The sequence below is a fragment of the Spermophilus citellus genome (genome assembly GCF_964194105.1).
Source record: "Spermophilus citellus genome assembly, chromosome: 14".
Classification (NCBI taxonomy): Eukaryota; Metazoa; Chordata; class Mammalia; order Rodentia; family Sciuridae; genus Spermophilus; species Spermophilus citellus.
Window position 1 is genome coordinate 104,121,953 of NC_138194.1, and position 22,208 is coordinate 104,144,160.

Sequence of the window (22,208 nt, forward strand, 5' to 3'; positions counted from 1 at the left end):
AGAGGGAGATGAGCCAAGGGAAAGGGCCCATGCGAAGGCTGTGGCCAGCGGTGGAAGGAGGTCCTGCCGGAAGGAGGCTTCCAAGGAGGAGGGGCCGTCTCTCCAGATCCCTGCGTCAGCTCCAATGGCTGGCTGCAGGAGAGGGGCTCCGGGGACACAAACCGGAGCAAGCCCCCTAGGCTCCAGGGGCCAGGTGGTCTGGAGTCTCCGGGTATCTGAGCTGGACTCCACGGACAGCTTCCAGGGATGCTGGGAGGGACCAAGGTTGGGGAGGCAAGGCACATGGCCTGCAGTTGGTGGAACCTGGGAGTCACAGTGGCCAGAGGAAGGATCCTGTGTGTTCACACTGCTGGTCCCGGCCCAAAGCCAGTGGCCAGAAAAGGACAGGTGTGCAGGGTGAGGTCAGGGAGCTCAGCCAAGGCAGAGAAAGGGCGAGGTGGGGGGCAGGCCACTCCTGTGACAGAGAGCTCCACAAGCCAGCTCTCCCACCTCTGCATGAGGCTCAGACAAAATCCCAGGAACTCACAACTCACTGCTGCTTAAGGAAGAGAGATGGGGGGCCCTGGGGCTGCTTCAGGCTCTGCCCACCTGACCAGGGCTGATCCTTGGGGGGGCACTCAGTGACTGAGGGGTGGGGGCTGTGAAAGAAGGCCTCAAGGTTGAGGAAACCCTGAAGGGAGGCACTCAAGGCCCATGGACTGGGGGCCCTGAGGGGGCTTCCAGGTCAAGGGGTCAAAGACCCTGAACCTACAGGGAGGGTCCTGAGTCAAGGGCTCCTGGAGGCTGGGGAGGGCACTGAGGTTGAGGGGTCAGGGGTCGTGAGGGAGGTCTCCCAGAGGAGGATGGAGCCAGAACAGGGTGGCCTGCACCTGTGTCACCCCCAGCAGAGTGCTCCGTCATCAGCATAGACCACACTCGTTCCTGTCTTTCCACAAGGTCAGGATTTGCTGATTGACAGTCAAGTCACAGGCTGCACCACTCAGCAGGGGCAGTTCACTGGCGACGTGCAGATCACCTGGTGGTCATAAGCCAGGCAATCACAGGTTCTTATGCCAATCTTCATTGCTACCTGTGGCACATCACACTTCACACAGTGACACACATAAGAAGGGGTCAAGGCAGCCACAGGGGTCAGGGAGACTGAACTGAGAGCAAAGGCGGAGTCCCTGCAGGCGGTCAGGTAAGATCAGGAACCAGCTGAAGAGCCTGTTCAGGGTGCAGAGCTGTCAGGGCACTGGAGCTATTCTGGGTCCCCAGGGGTTGCAAGTGTCAGAGCGTCATCCTGGATGGTCACTTGGGGTGTCCGCCTGGACGTGCTCATCACCGGCAGGAGAAACCGCACCCTGCTAAAGCCCAAGGGCAGGGATTTGGAGGTTCTTTGTGATTTTCCTGGGCCAGGCTGGTGACGAGTGACCAGGGGATGGGGCCATTGTGTCCAGTCACAGGGTGCCCTTCTTCTGATGGACCTCGAGTGAGGGGTTGCTGCCTAGGGAGCTCACGGGCCTGGTTTTCCCACCCGAGTTTGCGAGGCGCCTGTGCCTGAGCTTCTGGTGAGCAGACAAGCCCACGGGCCGCTCCTGGCAGCACGACTGATGTATCCGTCTGTGCCTGACGGTGGTCGTGCCTGGCAGATGGTGGTGTTGACTTGTACAAAGAAGGTGTGGAGTCATTGCCCCTCAGCCCTGCAACTCAGAATGGAGGGCTCAGGGCCAACTGCTGCTCTATAACCAGGGCAGCACAGGTTCAGGCACAGCCTGAAAACTGCTGCTCTGTCCGTGGCGGAGCCGCGCGGAGCCGCTCGGAGCCGAGCACAGCCTGGTCTCCAAACTTGGTCAGGAGGGCTGGGGAGGAACTGTGTGGCCACATGCAGAAGGAGGAATACAGGGATAAAGGGCTCCAGTGGGAGAACACTGGGACAGGAGGAAGTTGCAGAGGAGACAGCAATCTGGGCCTGGACGGTTAAGAAAGCCTGGTGTGACTTCTCAGTGGGAAGGTTCCAGAGGTGAGTGGTGAATTCTGGGCAGGAAGGTTCCAGAATCCCCCCCCCCATTCCTGTGGGAAGGTTCCAGAAGTTGGGTGGTGACATCAGGGCAGAGAAGTTCCAGAAGGAAACACAACCTCCATCGGGAAGGTGGCTGGGCCAGGTGGGGTTCTGGTGAGGCCCCAGGAGGCCACAGGGCAGCATGGGTCTGTGCAGCCCTGGTCCTGGAGGGTCCTGAAGAGCTTGGGCAGTGGACCTGCTCCCACCTGATACCCTGACCCTGCAGACCCTGACCCTCCTGACACCCTCCTCCCTTGGACCCTCCTCCTCCCGACATCCCTTTTCCAGGGGATGATATCCCTTCCTTCTCTTGACACCCTTTGCCCCCATGGACCCTTCCCCTCCCCTCCTCCTCCTCAGACCCCCAACTCCAGTCCGCAGCCTTTAAGTACCCCTGAGTCCAGAGTGGCACTATTAATAATTACTTGGAGGCAGATTGTCTTTGAATGCAAACCTGTATGTTATCACACCAATCATCAAACACAAACAATTAATGCGAAAAGTGCTGGGTGTGCAGGAGCAGCCCAAGTAGCATTCGGTGCTCACTGATTAAACAGATGAGCAAACCACACAAGCCCAGGGCAGCCACGAGCCCCAGAGCACCTCCAGTGCCACTTCTCTTAGCCAAAGAGCAGACATTGTTGTCTGGTAGTTCTCTCCAGCAGATGGTTGGACGTCAGGGAATGGGGAGTCGATCTGGGGACAGAAAGCAAGGTGGCACTCTCACTGATGTCCTTAGAGCAAAGCTCTCTGACGTGGAGGACAAGTGGTTTATATACATTCCAGTTGGTGCTCACTCTTATCACATTCCAGCGTTCTTCTGTCTGTCTCTAGATGAAGGCCCTTATCACTTGTGCCCAGTCCCGACAAAGCCTGCCCGTGGCTGCTGTTCCTGACAGCCAGCAACTTAGTTCAGTCCCCACATGTCCCAGCATGTCTGTGGACCTGTCCCATGGACCCTGTCCTGGTCTCCAGAGCTCTCCTGCCAGCCCACCCTTTCTGAGGGGTTATGGAAAATAATATTCCTATAAGACAGTCCCCCAGGAAAAACAGAGGGACAGTGTGGCTTGTGAGCAGGGAGGGAAGTTAGCCAGACATTCACCCTCTCCCAGCAGTACATCCTTTCCCAGTGACAAGGGCCCCTAGAGGAAAAGCAAACCTCGATCCTTCCTGGGCTCATCCCCAGCAAAAGCAAACATTCAGCCCTTCCCAGGCCCAGAGGGTCCTGAAGGCAGGAGGCAAATACTGAAATGCTGGGCCCTGGAGTTTGACCCTTTCCATTGCAGATGAGTCCTGAAGGAGAAAAGGAACAGTGACCCTCTAGGTAACGGTGGGTCCCAGAGGAAGGAAGATCAGCAGTGAGCACAGCTCTGAGCTCTTCCCAGTGACAGTGAGTTTCAGACTTTTCACAGCTGCTTTCCTGAGTTAAAATCTTAACCTGAACCACGAGGTCCCCAAGTGCCCAGACAGCATGCTTGCAGTGTCCAGTGATCAATTCACCCTCACCATAAACTACAAAGCCTAGACTCCTTCTCCTACCTGGGGGCCATTCCTATACCCAGAAAATGAGCCCTCCCGTGCCTGATGGATTGACTTCGCTGCAGACAGGAAAGCGTGCTGATCTGCTTGGGGTCTGCTTCTGTCCCAGTTATTTGTATTCTCATCATGGTGCCAAACTGTGTAGGATATTCCTGTCCACACTCCGCTCCCAAGGCCGCGTCCTCTCTCCTGTAGGACCTCCCCCTCCTGTCCTCTCCTGGACCCCCTCCAGGCTCTTCTGGTTCCTTCCCACCCTCCTCTCAGAAACCCCTGACACACCCAGGGCCCTGGACCCACACAGGGGTCCACACTCTAGTCGTGTAGACCTGTGGTCCCCTAGACCCCTTTGAACAGATGCTCTCAGTGTTCCAGTGTGTCACCTCAGAGACACTTTAGTCCCGAGACCCTCCTTCAGGATTGAGCCCACTTTCTCATGGCTTCTCCCTCTCACCCCTTCTCTACTTAGTCTCACCCCTTTGTCCTTGAGTCCCTTCCCTTAGTGGGCAAAGGCCCCCTCCTCCTGGAGCCCCACCCACAGGACCTTCTGCTCCTGACCTTGGCCTCCTCTCCTGTGGCCCAAATCATCCTGGATCTCCAAAAGCCTGGACTTCTCAGTGGCCACCGGATCTTTCCCCTTTCCCTTCCTGGCTCATTCTTTGGGTCCACTGATGACTGTCCACGTGGAAACTGGTCCACAAGCATGCCTCTGAGCCTGCTCTTCCCTCTGGGCCCTCCAGGCTGCCGAGGCTAGCTCTGAGTCTCTCCTGCTTTCACCACCAGCCAGTGCACAGCAGGCATGCCTTCCACTGGGCATGATCTGGGGCCACCTATTATTTGAAGTGTCCCCTTCAATTCCGAGCAGCAGGAAGTCCCAGTTCTCCTTTGGTGAGCAGCTTCTGGCTTCCTGTAGCTGAAGTCAGAAAGTGGACTCAGGTTCCACAGTCGCTTTCTGCTGTCACCAGCCTGCCTTTTGACCTCTGGAATCCTTTGGGCCTGGAAGCTGGCCCCAGCCACTCCTCTCCATTCTGAAGCCTCCTCTGCTTTGGGCTCTGGCTGACTTTGGGGGTCCTTGTAAAGGGGTCCCATCTCAAGATTTCCCGTAGCGGGTGGCCCGGGAGCGCGGCCCCTCACTCCTGCTCGGTCGCGGTCTCCATCTGGCCTTCTCTTTTGAAGTCTGTTTCCCTTGCAGACTCTGGCGTGCTTGCTCAGCACTTGCCGGTCTGTGTGGGAAGGTCAGCCACCACTTGAATTATTGCTGTTTGAGACGCTGCCTTTCCTTTCCTCCCTCCCGCGGCCCCTCACGATTTCCGGTAGTTTTCGGTGGTTTGTGTGTGATGTGTCTGAGACTGGGTTTCCTTGGACTTCCTCTGCTGTGGATCCACTGGCCCTTTTTAAGTTTGTGGGGTGATGCTTTTCACTGCTATTGGGACATTTCGGTCCCAGTGGTCCTTCCAACGCTGGCTCCCTCCATGTGTGTCTTCTCCTTGTGCAAATCCAGTTGCGTGTGTGCTACACAGCTGACTCACATGGATGCAGCTCCTCTTTCAGCTGCTATGCACTTTGGCCTTTTTCTCTTTCTGGGTAGCGTGTGGACATCTTCCATAGGCCTGTATCACGTTTGTTGTTTCCTCTTGCCGAGTCCAGTTGGCTGTTAATGGCGTCCAGGTGAAGTTTAAATTTCAAAGATTTTGCTTCTCTTGGTTTAGGAATATCCATTTGATTCTTCTGATAGGTTCCAGTTCTGTGGGGAGGAGGGCCTGTGAGGAAGGCGGGAGGGGGGAGACTCCTGTGGTGGTTGATGCTGGGGGCGTGAAGTGGAGCAGGGAGCCGGCTTCTCGCTGACTGGCTGTAGGTCTCTTCACTTTCAGGTCCAAGCTTCTGCCCTATATGATGCTCCCCTTGTTCCTGCTCCTCTTTGTGGGGCTCCCACTTGTGGAATCCAATTTGACCAATGTGACCAAAGCTGTTCCAGCTACTTGTAAGTATCATCTCTTCTGAGACATGGAGGGCATATGGATTCTCCTAGAGTGGCCCGGAGTCCCAGGAGGACGTGGCAGGCATCTGGCCATCGGAGCTAGCTGTGGTGTGCACTGTCAGTGTGGTTGGGGAGAATTGAGGGCCAGTTGGGCTGTGTTGGTGTGCAGGGGAGAGCAAGGAGGAAGCATGGCTTCCCTCAAAGAGCAGCTGACCAGGAGACCTGAGGGGGAGCTTGGAGGTGACCCTGCCCATTAGGGACCACAAGAGAGGACAGCAGTGTCCAAGGAAATCCAGGAACATGCTGGCTTCTTAGGGGAGCGTCCAGACTTCCTTGGAGAGGTGGGCCCCTCTGCAGAGCTCATGGTCCCCGCATGTCTTCCTGAGAAGAGGGAAAGCTCCTAGGTTGGCCTGGCTTCCCTTCTGGGAGCAGGTCTTGGCCAGACTGGGACTGCATTGAGACCAAGCTGTGCAGGCTCAGGCAAGTCTTTGGGAGAGAGGGCAGGGCCAGCTACTGCATGGGGGAAGACGAGATGGTAATGGGTGGAAGGATCCGTTGGGGCAGAAGCCCAATGCCTGCTTTCCCTCCCTCAGGGACCTTCAACGTGCAGTGCCATGAATGTGTGGCTGAAAACACGTTTGACTGCCCGAAGCTCAGGACGTGCTTATACGACCATAGACGCTGTATGACCACAGCTGCACGTAAGTGTCCCTTGCTCTTTCCCACCTGTGGTCCATCGTCTGGCTTGAGTGGTTTGGGGAGTGGAGTCTGCGTGGTTTCCTTTCTGCACCCTGACCTACTTCCTTCTCCTGGTATCGCCCCGCCCTGAGGACTTATTCCCAGGTCCTGCCAGGCCTCACGTAGGGCACTGTGCACCAGCTTGTGCAGTCAGCTGTGGAGAGGGGGAGCAGAGTCCACACCTGCCGTGTCTTCAACGGTAGGAATGTTGCTGGACCTACAGGTCTCTCGCTTGGGTCTCCCTGCTCATGTATGTAGATACCTCGGTGTAGCCTGGTTGATCGTCATTCGAATTCTGGTCATGTGCCGGGTGTGGGGCGAGGGTGTGTGTGTGTGTGTGTGGGTGTGCTCCAGCTGTCCAAGTCCCAGCAGCAGATGTGCTTCGACCCCTCAGGGCCACGCCTGTAACACTGTCACACACAGATGGTGTCAGGGCAAAGCTGGCCCCCCAACGTGCTCTTGCTTCTTCCTTGCAGGCCTCTAGTGCTGTGAGGCAGGTGTGCATCTCCCCAGGGCATTACTGCAAAGCCCCATGTGGCCAGAGGCTCAGGGACCCAGAGGCAGGCAGTCTGTGGGGTTGTGACAGACAGCTGGAGGTCTTGTCTGGGCCCTGTTCAGGACCCTTCCTCTGGTTGCTGTCTTCCCCCACCTGAGTTTGTTTCTGCAGCTTCAGGTGCCTTTCTGTTTCCCGAGCTGGGTGTAAAGACCTCCAGACTGCGCCCTCTTCACTGGACCAAGTGCCCTCACACTATGGTGATGTGCTGAGTTGGGACAGCAGGAGGCTGAGAATCTGGCTTTGTCACCGTGGTGGGCCACTGGTGGGGACCTTGATGGGTTATGTGTTGTCATTTCTCAACTATTGTTGCAAGTGAGACTGGCCGATGCTTTCTGAGGATCTGCATCCCGGTGTGGCTGCATTAGAGCTGGCAAAGGGAGAAACCTGAATGACATTTGTAGGGTGGAGTGAAGCAGAGACCAGTAGTCTGCGCAGGCATGGTGGCCTTCTACAGCACTTGACCTGGTTTGAGTCAACTTCCTGTCATTGTAGCCTATACCTCACATAATCATAAGGACGCAGGTTTGTTTGGGCTCACAGGTTTATAGGTTTCAGTCCATGACTGGTTGAGCCTGGGGCTGAGCCTCATGGAGCAGGTGGAGGACCAAAACTGCTCACACCATTGCCAGGAAGTTCTTTGTGTGTATGCGCACACAAACACACACACACACACACACACAACATAAAACTAACCATCCACCACCACCACCACAACAATAAAACAAAAACCAAAAACCCAGGAGAAGGAGAGGCCTGGGGCCCCATTCCCCCTTAAGGGCCATGCCACATCAACACAGGCCACGGTGTTAACGGCAGAGAAGTCACTGGTTACAAGTAGAGAATGGTTTCTGGTCTTCCTTACTTTCTAGAGCTCTAGAACACTTAGAAAAAAAATGAGCAGAACATTTAATTTGTATATCTACATGCAAAGTACCACGATGCCATTTGAAGGGCCCATGGCAGCCTGGCCATGGAGAGAAAAATGCCTTTAGAAGAATTTTCTTGTGGACCATTCAGATCCTCTCGTGAAACTGAATATTCTCTCTTGGTCTCAAATTCTTGGCAACACAATGTTGGAACATTTGGGAATGTTGGAACATGTACAGTCCTATCATGTTGAATGTGCTCTGTGTACAGTCAGAACATGTGAACGCAATAATTTCCAACACTTCTTCTTTTCATGTTTGAACTCTCATAAATTACTCATGTTCAAGAATTGTACTTTGAACTGCGTGTGGTATATGAAGTAGATCAGCTGCCAGAAAGTCCACAACAACCCAGAGGATTAACAGCTTCAATTTATTCAATGTTGTAGCAGGATGACATGCAATTTTGGAGAACCTTCTAATGTGGAGAAGGAACCACTGGCGAGGAAATAATTGAGGAGGATCTACTAGAAGGGTCTGCACATTTGGGGGAACCAAAATTTTTCCTGAGCTTTGCTTCCATCATCGTCAGTAAGACACTGACTTGAGATGGCCTCTTGGAGGTCCATTCATCTTCCCCCGTTGCTCAGAATGCTGCTGTTCTCTCTTGGAGACGCGGATGTGTCAGGCCTCCCGTTGGCCCCTTCGTGCCTTGTTGTAAGAGCAAAATAAAGGAAAATGCTGTTGGTGGGGAACGTGCCTGAATGCTGGTTTCCCTGCAAGTCCTCAGGTTCCACAGTGAGGCTGCTGCTCTTTTCTGCCTCCCTGCAAATTCAGGAATTCCTCTGTGGTTTCATCAGGTGAGCTGCTTTTGTTCCTCTAGGCACTTCTTATGCTCTGTAACTTTAGTGAGATGTTACCACACACCATGCAACCCACCAATTCTGCGTAGAATTGAGGAATGTTTTGTACATTCACAGATTCACCAGTCATCACCACAGTCCAGTTTGGAACACTTATGTGACCTCAAAAATAAACACTGAAGCTGGGTGCAGTGGCACTCACCTGTAATCCCAGTAATTTGGAAGGCTGAGGCAGGAGGATTGCAAGTTAAAAGCCAGCCTCAGCAAAAGCAAGGCACTAACCAACTCAGTGAGACCCTGTCTCTAAATAAAATACAAAATAGGACTGGGGATGTGCCTCAGTGGTCGAGTGCTCCTGAGTTCAATACCTGGTTTCTCCTCCCCCACCAAAAAATAAATAAACCCCAGACCCCATTACCCACCCAGGCCACCACTGCTGCCTGTTTTCTCTCTATGGGTTTCCAATCCTGTCATGTGCTAGGAATGGAGTTATACGATGTGTGATTTTTTTGTCACTGACCTCTTCTCCTTAGCATAATGTTTTCAGGGTTCACCCATGTAGATGTGTTAGTTGTTTATTTTTATGCCCAAATCATGTTTAATTGGATGAATGCCACACATATTTTGTGAATTCCTTCATCAGCTGATGGACACTGGAGTTTCTGCATCTTTGTAACATGGCCATCAACAGCTACAGAAGCTCTCATGTGACCTTGGGCCCTCTGGGTATAAGCTGAGGGTGAAGATGTAGGGTCTGCTAGGACAGCCACATATGCATCTGGAGGAATACCAAGGCAGTTTCTCAAAGTGGCTGTGCCACTGCTCCGTTCTGCCCACAGGGGAAGACATATCTTGTTATCTCACTTTTGAATCCAGAAACTGACACTAGTGACATGTCCACTTACATCCTGTTCAGACTCAGATTTCTATCCTCGCCAATGGGAATGTGCAGGGTTAAGCCACCATGGGGATATTGCACTAGGCACTACAGGGCGATGCTCCATAGTGATGGGTGTGCAGAGCTATTTCACTCATGAGCTGCTGCGGAATGGAGGCCAAAAATGAGGTCAACCTGGTCCCTCAGATGCTGGGTTCCTCCTCCTGTCTCTCAAACCAGGCACATACATTAAGGGGGGGGGGGGCAATAAAGGAGGACAGGGAAAATGGGGCTGCACAGGAAGCCAATGGGGGGAGGCATCATCAGAGGCCGTTGGATGGCCAGGAGAAGCAGGAGCTGCTGCCAAGCGGGCTGCGGAACATGTCCCAGCAGACAGCTCCGTGAGGCTGGCAACAAAGCCTGGACTTGCCACCAAGATCCTCCTCAGTGCGTCCTGGCTTTGCTGCACAGCCCGGAAAGCCCTGTCCTGCCCTGGAGCTTGGGCCAGTCCACTGGGCCAGGGGCTGGCTGGACCATGTTGGGGCCCAGGAAGCAGAGCCCTTGGGACAGAAGAGAGGTGGGCTGGGGTCAGGGCAGAGGGAGGCTGGTGGTGAGGCTGGCACCCTCAGTGCGCAGATGTGACTAGTTGACAGGCCGAAAAGTGAGGAGGGGACAGGAGGCGGGTCTCAAAACGAAGTGGTACACCAGCTTCACATCCTCCTGGACTAGTGTCTCCACCTGGAAGGATTTCAGCACCTAGGACAGAGGCGGGACTTCCCTGTGGCCTGGGCAGCAGGCCCAGGTGCTACCCAGCCTCCTGCCCAGCTGCTCAGTGCAGCCACCACGCTGCAGGGAGAGGAGCCTGCGCAGGACCCGCCCTCAGGGAAGGCCCCGCCCCATCACGCACACACGCAAGTGGTGAGGGTTGGGGGCTGCTCACCCCGCTCCATGACCCGCTGGCCCCTCCTGGTTCCGCTCACCCCCACGCACCACTGACGCCCTTCTGCTGAGCCCCTCCCAGGCCCACTCACGTGGTGCAGCAGAAGCAGCATCTCCACCTCTGCCAAGCGCCGGCCCAGACACTGGCGCACCCCGAAGCCAAAGGCCAGATGGTGGAAGTGCAGTTGGCTGTCCAGCCAGCGTTGGGGGATGTAGCGCTCAGGATTAGGGAACAGCGCGGGGTTTCGGCCCATTGGGTACAGATACATGTGGACCAAGGTCTGCGGACAGGTGCGCAGGGAGGTGTCAGCTGCCTAGCGAGGGGATGTGGGAAGGGGCCATCTGCTGGGGTGGCCTTCGGGGCTCACTCACCCCAGCTGGGATGTGGTAGTTCTGAAGCACCAGATCTGAGCTGGTGGTTCGCTCCAAAATGCTTCCTACTGGGTAGAGCCTGGGGGTAGGACACCAACAGGCAGGGCCTCAGGGGGACAGCTCCCTCTTCTTCCCTCTGTCTGCTGCCCACCCAGGACCCCCAAGGGTGCGGCAGCCCTGCTCACAGGATGTGCTTGCACCTCCTAGGCTCAGTGAGCCCCCAGCAGCCTGAGCAGCCAGGCCCAGGAGGACATGGCCGGTCGTGCATGGGACTTGGGAGTGCAGTCCCAGAGGAGAGGGGCACCCCTCCCTTCGGGCAGAGCAGGAGGAGCTGAGGAGCTGCCCATGCCTGCCCCCCACCTCCAGTGAGCAGAGGGGCCAGGGCAGGTGGGGAGGGCCAGCCAGCACCTACCGCAAGGTCTCCTTGAGGGCAGCCCGCAGCAGGGGCAGCTCTGATGGGGCCCTCTGGGGGTTTGCAGAGATGCTGGCCTCTGCTGCCAGGCTCTCCTGGCGTAGGGCCTCCTGCACATTGGGGTTCCGAGCCAGCTCAAAGAGCGTCATCACCAAGGGGAAGGCTGTCTGCAGGAGCCATGGGGGCAAGGCTCAGACCACGGCACTGGCCATGCGCCCCAGCCCCAGGGCACCCCTCCATGAGAACACCCTCCCCTGGAGGGGAAGGGCGTGCCCCAAGCAGCACAGAGCCCTGGCACCCCACAACTCAAGACACCCATGTCCCCCTGACTCCTGCCCTGAGTCCTGAGGGAACGACCTCTCGGGGCCCAACCTAGGCCACCTCCTGCTGTCTCCTCAGGGTCTGATTGGCTCTCACACCCTGCTCCATGGCCCTGAGGGGTGACCGTCTCCAGGAGTCACAGGTGCTCTGCAGCCCTTGTCCATCTGCTTGCAATGGCTGTCTGCCCGGCTGTGTTCAGACCCCTCTGACAAGCCTCACTGTCCCACCCTGAGCAGGCCTTCAGACCCCAGCCAGGTCCTCCTCCTGGATCATTCCTGGTACTCCAAACATATCTGCAGCCCCAGTTGGAGATCTGAGGCTCTGAATCTCCAAAATGGCTCCTTCCAAGGTACCTCTACAGTGTCCTGAGCCTCAGAAATGAATTAAGCACTCTCCTTAGGCCCCAGGGCTTCATTCCATTCTCTACCCTGGTGCTCTGCAGGGTACATGGGAATCCACTTGGAGCAAATGTTCTTGTGGCTGATTGGTCTAGCCTTGGATAAAGGCCTGATTCACATGCTCCTTTCTAATGGGAGCCCTGTGTCTTGTGTTTCACCTAGTATAGCTGAATTCCCAGCCGTAGATCACTGCATGCCAGGGCTCTCCCCAAATCCCTCCTGTCATCTGCACTGTTCCTCAATACTTATTCCAGACTTCTCCCCCAGGAGCCCACTGAGAACTGTCTTCAGTTAACAGCAATATAGCTTTAGAGAAGCAGGGTCTCGATTAGGGGTTGTGGGCAATTCAGCATCAAAGGAAATTTCTGGGGAATCAAAGTGATCCTCTCTCAATGCCAGGTACACTGGTGCCCTGACCGTGTCCACACTCCCTGCTGTGAGTTCAATAGTATTGGCCTTGATGGCATCTAGTGACAAGTCCCCTTGGAAGATCAGGTCAGCCACAATGCCACTGTAGTCCTGAGGGAAGCTGCGTGCAAGTTCCTGATGCACCTTCTGGATGCAGTTGTTGGCTGCGGGGAGAGGAGAGGCCTCAGGCCTTAGTGCTGGGAAGGTGGGCTTCACTGTCAATCCACCCACCAACCCAGCGCCTCCTCTCCCTGCTCCTCAGTGTTGTCTTAAGCCTGGCCACACCACCAACTCTGCAAGGACCCCGAGGAAGGCGTGGCCCTTTTGTGTGGACTCCGTGTGGCTCTGGGTGGCGGTAAGAGGAAACCTGGATGACTGTCCTGCCCCGACCCACAGCCCTGCCTGGTCCAGCCCTTACCATACTCAGAGATGTAGTCCCAGGCCTGAAAGTGTTCCTGCCACACCTGGGAGTTCATCCAGCGGGACAGGCTCTTGGGCAGGAACATGAGCTGAGCAGTGGACTGGAACATGGCCTCCAGCGCATGAATGAACTTCAGGCTGCCAGCGTTCTGGTGTGGGCCAAAGAGGCCCAGCCGCTCTCCAAAAAGAGCGAAGTTGCTGGCTGCAGAGAGGATGGCAGCCCTGAACAAGGGCAGGCCTGAGCCTCAGCTGCGTCCTGCAGCACTCCACCCATCCTGGCCACCTCAGAACCCTCGAGGCCAGGAGCTCCCCCAGCCCCACACCTTCGATGGTGTAGTGGAAGATGCTGGTCTGGGCATCCAGGGTCAGGCTCCCCCGGGAATTCTGCAGCACCTTCTTCTTCAGGGCCTCGGAGAAGTCTTTTGCCACCTCGTCCACCATGGGGATGAACTTCTGCACGGCCTTTCCTGACAACACGACTGGATTCAGCCGCAGCCGGTTGAATCTCCATTCAGCTCCATTCCTGTAGGGCAGGCAAGGGCTTGAGAGGCATCCCCAAGCATCCCACAGGTCCCCAACCTGTCTGCCATATTCCTGGAACCCAAAGGGACTCGGTGGTTCCAAGGATGAAGGCGGGCCGAGGGCGAGGCAGCTGCATGTCCTGGCCTCACCTTATTCTCTGAGTGACCTTCCTGTGCTGGGCGATGGCCGTGGAAGTCTGAAATGGGGATGAGGGCAGGTAGCCCTGGAGTGCTGGGAGGCCTGTGGGCTAATTCCTGGGAGCTGCCAGGCACACCCTGCGTCCACGTGGGCCCTGCCTGGGTGGCCAGGCTTTCTGCCAGGGTGGGGGGTGACGTGAGGTCAAGTTTGCCTGCCTGGCCCACACCATGCCTCAGGTGGGAGAGGCCAGGCTGACTCCTCTCCTCCATGTCCTTCCCCATGGAGCTTGGAGAGTGGCACCTGCTTGCTCCCTGAAGTGTCCTTGTCTTCTGTAGTGCAGAGTCCAAACTGAATCTCCCACCACATCCACCCACCACATCCCAAGCACACGGGGCCCCGGGAGCTTCTGGTGCCAGTGGCGGGCAGGGCTTTGCAGCCTGAGCCACAATCAGGCACACACGCCTTTCTCCTCCTAGGGCAGTGCCTCCCATTCCTGATGGTGAGAAACATGGGTACATGCCACGCCAACGCCTGTGCCCACACAGACCTCAAACACATGTGTGAAGACACTCATGTCCAAGAGTATGCACAGTGCTGCATATAACCCTAATGTGCACGTGCATGCACACACACACACACACACACACACACACAGGTTCACCACTTCCTTCAGGGGCACTGGCTCTCCTTTCCCCCAGACCCGCCCTTCACATCTGGCCTCTGCATCAGATGCCCTCCATGGAGGGCCCGGCCCAGCAGACTCACGTGCATATGCCCTGCTCTTCCCCAGAAAATCCACTTCCTGACACGGAGTGTGGGACTCTTCAGCCTGTGGTTCTTCTCAGCACTTCCTGCTCTTTATGGCAACCTCTTTGCAGCTGACCCACCCTGAGCACCATCTTCTCCCCGCTTCCCTGGGCTCATTAAGGAGCCACCCCCTTGCTGCTGAGCTGGAAGCTCAGGGCCTTGCTGCTGAGCTGGAAGCTGCCTTGGACCTCCACCATGCACATCCCCAACCTCCTGCCCGTCACTGTCTCCCCAAAGTGAAGGCTGACTTGACCCAGGATACAAGGGCCCTTTGGGTGGTGGGCCAGCCCTGGTGGACTTCAGATTCTGGCCCATGCTGCCCACGGCTTTGGTCCTGGGATTTCACATCTCTGGGCTGGTTTTCTGACCCACAGGAAGGAGAGCCACCCAGCAGCAGGAGGGGACATGGACCAAGGCCTAGGGCCGAGGGAGCTCCCTTCAGGGAGGGGCTCAGTGTTCCTTGTCTAGCCTGTGCAGACCCCATGTGCCTTTCTCCCCCACTGCCTGCTCCCCTGCCCAGGACATCCATCACAGGAACCCATCCATGCTTACTACTGACACTGTCCACCCACCCGCAGAGCCCAGGACATGTGTCCTGTGGTCTGCTGGTCTGGCCTCCTCTCCAGGCTGCCCAGTGTCAATTCCACTTCCCAACCCAACCCATTGGTGCCTCACAGCAAGAATACGCCCAGGGGCTTCTGTCCACGGTGCTCTCTGTAGACCAACCAGGGCTCCAGGGGCTTCCGCCAGGGCTGCAGGCTCTCCATCTGATGCAGCTTCTCAGCATCTTCAGGCAGCATCACAGATACTATCTGTGTTCTTCCCACTTCATACCTTGGAACGTGCACAAAGCCCTGCTGGATCCCACGTCCTCTCCTGGTGCCCCTCTGGAGACCAGTCAGACCTCACCCTTCTCCTGGACTTGAGCCTGCCCCACAGGAAGTCCCCGAGCCTTCTGCCTAAGCCCTCTTCCCCTCTCAGCTTCCTCTGAGGCAAGCTTTCCTTGTGCACAGGAGGAGTCCTTGTCTCCACTGGCAAAGTCTCAGGACGGTAACCCACATGCCCCCTCCTGCCTTGTGGAGGACGAAGACCACCCATGTTCCTAGGGAGCAGGAGCACCGTGTGCCTGGCGAGTGCCTGGGCAGCCAGCAGAGAAGGAGGTGCTGGGCATCCTCAGCGAGGGGCTTGGCAGGGCTTTACCTGAAAATGGGTCCCAGCTCCTGGAAAGCCCGGTGCATCTGCAGGTGCAAGTTCTCCTGGCCCCGCTCCTTCCAGATCTGTAGCACCCTCAGCCACTTGTTGCCTGCACACTGGGGTATGGCTTCAAAGGGCAGCACTGCCTTGGCACCCAGAGCTGCACTGGTGCCCAGGGCTCTCACCTTGCACAGGCACAGCCAGGACCCTGCCAGCCACACACCTGCCTTTGACCTGAAAGCCATTGTGATGCTCCCTCCACCCCCGTTCAGCCCAGTCCTTTTTATCTCACCCAGGGGCCCTCTGTGGCCAAGGATCACGTCATGGAACAAATTGTCCCTGGACCTGCCTGAGAGATCTGGGGCACTCATAGCCGGGTCCCCAACCAAAGTTGGAGGCAGGAGATGGCCTGGTGCCTGGTCCCCATCTCTGCAAGGCTTATTGCAGGTGGAAGCTGACCCTGGTGCAGGGTCACATGGGGGGCTGGAGCCGTGCACAGTGTTGAGCACTCTGGATCCTCCTCTGCACGGGTGAGGAGACATAGGGACAGGACGCTTATCTTATCAAGAGCCTTGATTATTTATCAGTCCTGGAAGACATGTTGCTAGAGAAGGGGTTGTTTGTGCAGTCATCACATTAACCCTCATGTATTAATCTTTCAAAGTCTTTTTTATATTGACAGATTAATTCTGTATATGTGTATTATACAACATGATGCATATGCACACATTGTGTCATGGCCAGCCTGTGCTGAAGAACCTTTGCTTTATTCCCATATCAGTTTTTGTGTGAGAAAATAAGACCTCTGAGCTCTTCTCTCACCTAGGACATCTGGGTGTAAGAAGAACCTGGGAACCTAGAAACACCTGGATTGATCGATCCCCAGCAGCCAAAAAAAGGAGAGAAAACACCTTGAGACAAGACAGTAATCACACATAACCAGAACTCACCGGAAGCACCCAGAGCACAGCTCTGAGGGGAATCTCAGCTCTCACTGCCCATATAGCAAAGGAAAGGAGCTCAGCTCCAGAGTCTGATTCTGGCCTTAAGGAAAGAGAACTGGACGGGCCTAACGGGAGGGTTGGAGTAGGGGAGCCCAGCACAGGGACATGAGAGCAGGAGCAGCTTTGTGCTGTCAGCTCCTTGGCAAACCAAAGGCTGCCGGGCTTTTGATTAACCTAAGCTGGCGATTTCGGGGAGGGGGACACGGACAGAGGATGAGGCAAATGGCCAGAACAGGAATGGAAGTGGACATGCTGGTGCTCCCTGCAGGAACGGCGGAACGCAGCTGTGCAGTTGGGAGCAACACACACCAAGCACCCAGACGCTGCAGGGGACGTCCACAAAGTCCTAGACACTCATACAAGGTACAGTAAGAAAGAGGATCAATGACAAGTGCAGAGGGAGTCCGCTGCTGGTTGTGTGGCCAGGTCCATCCATGTGCTGTCCGGCTCAGGGCCACATGGCCTCTGCCTGGGGAAAGTGCCCTCATTTATGCAGTTTAAGAAACCCTTCCCAAAAAGAGAAGCAGAAGGAACACTGCCTAAGTCTTCCCGGTGACTCCGAAGCACCTGATGCCACACTCAGAGAGAGTCACAGCAAGAGGAAATCCCAGCACCACATCCTTCTTGTGGGTTGCAACGCTCCTCACCAACGCTACAGGGAACAAAGCCAAATGCTGGCAATATTAAAATGTCAGTGCCTCATGGAATATTACTCAGCCTTAAATGAAACTATGGCTTTTCTTGGTAAATGGATGGAGTTGGAGAATATCATGCTAAGTGAAATAAGCCAATCCCCAAAAAACCAAAGGCCAGGGGTTTTCTCTAATATGTGGATGCTAATTTACAATAGGGGGTGGGCACTAGGGAGGAATAGCATTAGATTAGGTAGAGGGGAGTGAAGGGAGGGTAAGGGTGAGGATATGGGAACAGGAAGGGTAGTAGAATGAAATAGACATTATCACTTCATGTATATATAACTGCATGACTAATATGATTCTACAACATGTACACTCAGAAAAATGAGAAGTTATACCCCATCTATGTGTGATATATCAAAGTGCATAAACTCATTCTGCTGTCATGTATAACTAGTTCTAAAAAGTCAGTACCATGTGATCGGTGTGGTCAGTGCCCAGCGTCAGCTCAGTTTGACAGGGAAACCAGCCACTGGAACGACAGCACTGTGTAGCCAAGGGCAGGAAGCCATAGGTCGTCCCCAGCTCCTAGAATGAGCACGGACACCACTTCTTTTGTCGTTTCATATTTTTTTAGTTGTAGGTAGACAGAATACCTTTATTTAATTAATTAATTTATTATTTATTTATTTTTATGTAGTGCTGAGGCTTGACCCAGTGCCTCACCCCACTAGGGGGCGCTCTACTGCCCCACCCCAGCCCTGGGGCACCACTTCTTGAGAGTTGCTTGGGAAGGTGATATGAAGAGTGTGCCCTCAGTGGTGGAGGCTGCAGGGTGCCCCCAGCTCAGGAAGAGACAGAGGAGGCCTGTGTCCCCACTACTGGCCCACGCTGGACTGGAAGTTCTGGCCAGAGCAGTTGCCAAGGAAGAAGTGAGATCCTCTGTGTTCACAGACATCGGGGTCTTGCTCCCACGGACCCCACACCCTGCACAGAAACCCCACGGGGCCAATGCGTTAATCTATCTGTGTTGTCAGGCAGGACACCCAACAAGCAGCTGTGTGGCCACATGCAGCAGCGAACCACCCGAATTGGGAGAGGGACACAGTGCTATCCAAAGGGAGAGCCCCCCCAAGAAGTGGTCCCCAAGGAGGTGAGAAGCTTGTGCGCCAAGAACCACGAAACACTACTGCAGATCCCAGTAAATAGATGGACAGGCAGATGCGCGTCTTGGCCCCTTTGTGCTGCCAGGACCAGTCACCCCACGTCCGAACGAGAAAGGTCAGACACCTACCCCTCAGGGTCCTGGAGGCCATGAAACCCAGGGTCACGTCACTGCTGGTCAGCCCAGCAGCCTGCAGACAAGACGGACAAACTCTCTGGTGCCAGAAGGACTGGCAGGGAGGCACGGCTGGAGGGTCTGATGGTGAGTGATTCCTCTTCCACAAGGTCTCAGCCCCTTTTTAGGCCTCCACCTTCAGACTCAGTGCCTTGCCCAGAAGCCCCACCTCTGCAAAGCAATCCGAGGGGAAGAAGTTTCAGCACCTGAGTCTTGAGAGGCTCCAGACCTGCCACATCCCCTGCTGTGCATCCTGAGATCGGTGTCAGTGCCCATAGCATTGCAGACACTCAGCACCGTGCCTGTCTCCACGTCAGGCTCCCTTTCCTCAAGGGCAATGCCGATCTTCAAATTGTGTTTATTTCAGTTTATGTTTTGGAGAATTGCATGATCTGGGATCAGACCCTGGATCTCACACCTCTGGGTACAAGCCTCACTACTGAGCTACCTCCCCAGCCCCAGAGGGGCCAATTTTTTGCTAAATTTCAAACTCACTCCTTCCACTTCCAGTATAGAAGTGTCTTACATCTGGGACAACATTTCTATTTTGGTTTGTGTTATTATTTATTAAAAGGTATGAATTGTCCCAGCAGCTCAAGAGGCTGAGGCAGGAGGATCACAAGTTCAAAGCCAGCCTCAGCAAAAGTGAGGCGCTAAGCAACTCAGTGAGACCCTTTCTCTAAATAAAATTCAAAATAGGGCTGGGGATGTGGCTCAGTGGTCAAGTACCTCTGAGTTCAATCCCCAGTAGCCCCCGCCCCCAAAAAGGGTATGGATTGAACCTCAAATAGTGTTTGGCGTGATATACAACACATGTGTCGCGTTCACCAATCCAAGCCAACTCTTCAGTGTCTGTGCCCTCCCACCCACCCTCCCAACTTGTAGGACCACTACTGGGCATTCAGGCCAGCCTTCCTAGCTCTATGTATGAGAGAACATATGTACTTCTTTTCCTTGTCTGGTTCATCTCCTTTAAGACAACGTCCTGCACTTCCATCCTTCTTGCTGAAGATGATTCACATATAAACCACCTTTTCTTTATGCAGGTGTGCACTGGTGGAAACTCAGGTTGATTCCACGTCTGGGGTTGTGAGTTGTGCCACAATAGACTTGGGCATGCAGGTATCTCTGGTGTGCTGATCCCATTCCTCAGACGTGGGATGGCAGGGAACAGCCACGTTCCAAACACCCAGACACTCCCTGTGCTGACCCCCCAGGAAGCGTTCCTTCATTTAATGTCTGTCTTTGGGATCATTTCCATCGATGTGAGCAGTCCTGTGTGTGTGTTTGGAGTGTGTGCATGCGCACACACACAACTATTTCAGTTAAATGTAAGTTAAAATGTAAATGTAAGTTAAAATTCCATATATAGAGGAGAGTTTCACTGCACATCTCTAACTGAGTGTCTATATCCATATGAAATTCTCATTTCCACGGAGAGTGGGGTCAAGGAGAATGGCGTGTGATGTGTCTGCAAAGACAAGACCAGTTTTCATTTTTAGTCACCACCTGCATCATCACAGGAAGACTTGGGCTGTGAATGTCACCACCGACAGGAAAGGGCCTTTCCTCCAAACTGTCTATCACATAACTCAGCCCCATGTTGACGGAGATGGAGGAGGGTGTGGGCAGCCAAGAGGCTGGGACAGGGCCAGAACAAAGGAGCATGGAGAGGGTCTTCTGAGGAGTGGACAGGGAGGGGATAAGGAAAGGAGGAAATCGCAGAGACCATAAAAGAACAGGCCCAAACTCTCCCACCAGACTCCCAGCCCTGAGGCCTTCTCTTCTTACAAGTCCATCTCTGTCACTTTGCAGTAGACTGCTGCTTGCTTGCCATTTCTGTGTCCTCTTCTTCAGATCTCGGTTGAACGGAGACAGTGAACCCAGCGCCCTAGGTAGGAGCGACATGACTTCAGAGCCAAACTTGGCCGGAACGATGCAGGCTGAGTCCAAGCTTCGTCCTTGGGGTGGTGGCGCAATCAGCCCCGGCTGGCTGGACATCCTGCACAGGGCCTGCCTGCCCACCCTTCCCTGTCGTTCCCCTCCCTCAGTGGTTCCCAGGCGGCTCCAGGGCTTCTGGGTCTGTGGCTGTGTGCATGTTTGGACACACCTTCCCGGCCCACCACGAAGAGCCCGGGAAGCAAACTGTTGGGGGCCAGGTGTTAGGGATGGCAGCCAAGGGGTCAACATCACAGGGAAGCCTGAGGGTGCCCTGGGCTGATGGAGCCCTTGCCTCTGGCATGCAGGCTGGGGAGTGGCACTGCTTTTCATGTGTGTTCACAGTATTCTGGCGCTGGGACCTCTGGGACCTTGCTGGCCTTGGGAGGCAGCCCTCTCAAGGGCCAGATCCAAGGATTGTTCGGCCTGGGGGCTGGCCTTGTATGTGTGAACCATCTAATGTGAAGCACCCACCACTCCTGCATGGGATTCTCACCCTCTGGACCACTAAGCATGGCCACAAAACTCACCCCAGACGCTGGGCCCAGAGCGGGCCACTCCCCTCCGACCAGCCTGCCGACTGCTTCGCCTGGGCGCTCGTGAAGCCCATGGTGCCAGCTCTGGCCCACATGTCCTGCACCTCTCCCCTGGCCCGTCGTGCTTTCTTCTTGGCTCTGCACGGTGTCCTGTGCCCCTTCACTGCCAAGGAGCCAGCTCTTTCCGAGAGCAGTGGTCCCGAGTCATCAGCCTCGCTGAGCCTGCAGGACACGATCTGTGTCTTGACCAGCTGTGCCACAGGCCAGTTTGGGAGAGACAGGTAGGCCTCCCCACCAGCACAGCAGGGAGTCTGGCCTTCCTGACCAACACTAGCAGACAGGTGCCACCAAGTGTCATGACCTCACACTGAGGCAAAGCCACAGCTCAGGCTGAACTCAGTGGCATCAGTGCCTTCCTCCTGATGAGCGCCCTGAGTGTGGAAGGCCACGGCTAGGCTGTCAGAGTCCACGGCTGAGCTGTGCTGTGGGCCTGGACAGGGTGGAGCTCCAGGGCAGTCCCTTTTCACACTGACTAGTTACTAGTTCACCAAAGGCCACTGTGAAGGGAACAAGGCATGGCTTCCCTCCAAGTGCCCTGGACATGCCTGTCAGGTGAACAGGCACTGACCAGGGACAGGCAGGCAGAGCGCTGTCTTCCTGTGCAGCAGCCTGCTCCATGCAGTCCAGGGAGTGTCCTTCAGAGGACAAAGTGAGTTGCTGGCCATGCCCAGCTTCTGCATGAGGGCATGGGCCTTGGGGACTGTGGCCCCACTGGCCACACCTGTGCTGCTCTTGGTCTAAACACTGAGCCTGCGCCTGGCCTTGCTGCTGTCTCACTTAAACCCCAGCCCAGTCCCATCCCTGGAGACAATGACTCTGATTTCATGAAAAAGGAGAAAGGAGAAAAGCATTTGGTCCAGCTCGGCTCACACCCCGAGGAGATGAGGTTCCGCTTCAATCAATGTGATGCCCAGTCTACCTCCTGCATGAGCAGGAGAAGGTCCCAAACTCAAACCTCAGCCTCAGATACAAAGTAGAGCTCACTGCTGCTCTTCTGGACACATCCCAGTCCCTCAGAGGGGGCTTCCGACTCCCCAGAAAGGGTGGTCACTGCTCAGAGCAGCCAGAGGACCATCCAGGTCTTACTGGCAGAACAACTCAAGGGGAGAGAAATACTGGAGACCCAGGAAGAGAGAAGAGCAGGGGAGGAGCACCGCCTGTGCACAGGAGCCACGCGCGCGGGGTCTCTGAGTCGTGCTGCTTCATTTCCTTCTCCCTCTCTTCCCCATGCACCAGATCTGCCCCACTCAGGCTCAGTCCTTCCCTTTTCCTCTTTCCACCCAAGGGAGAGACGCATTGCCACCACTTGT

At 55.4% G+C, this 22,208-nt stretch overlaps 1 protein-coding gene across 1 annotated transcript; it reads right to left on the bottom strand.

Annotated features, from left to right (window-relative positions):
- Positions 1–10,097: 10,097 nt before the first annotated feature.
- Positions 10,098–15,631, bottom strand: LOC308633709 (cytochrome P450 11B3, mitochondrial-like; the record flags this gene model as incomplete). The annotated part of the gene is made up of 9 exons (XM_081266678.1): positions 10,098–10,211; positions 10,487–10,675; positions 10,767–10,845; positions 11,179–11,345; positions 12,315–12,469; positions 12,724–12,927; positions 13,049–13,248; positions 14,868–15,026; positions 15,393–15,631. 9 exons carry the CDS (start codon positions 15,629–15,631, stop codon positions 10,098–10,100), a joined length of 1,506 nt encoding a protein of 501 aa, XP_081122804.1.
- Positions 15,632–22,208: the final 6,577 nt, after the last annotated feature.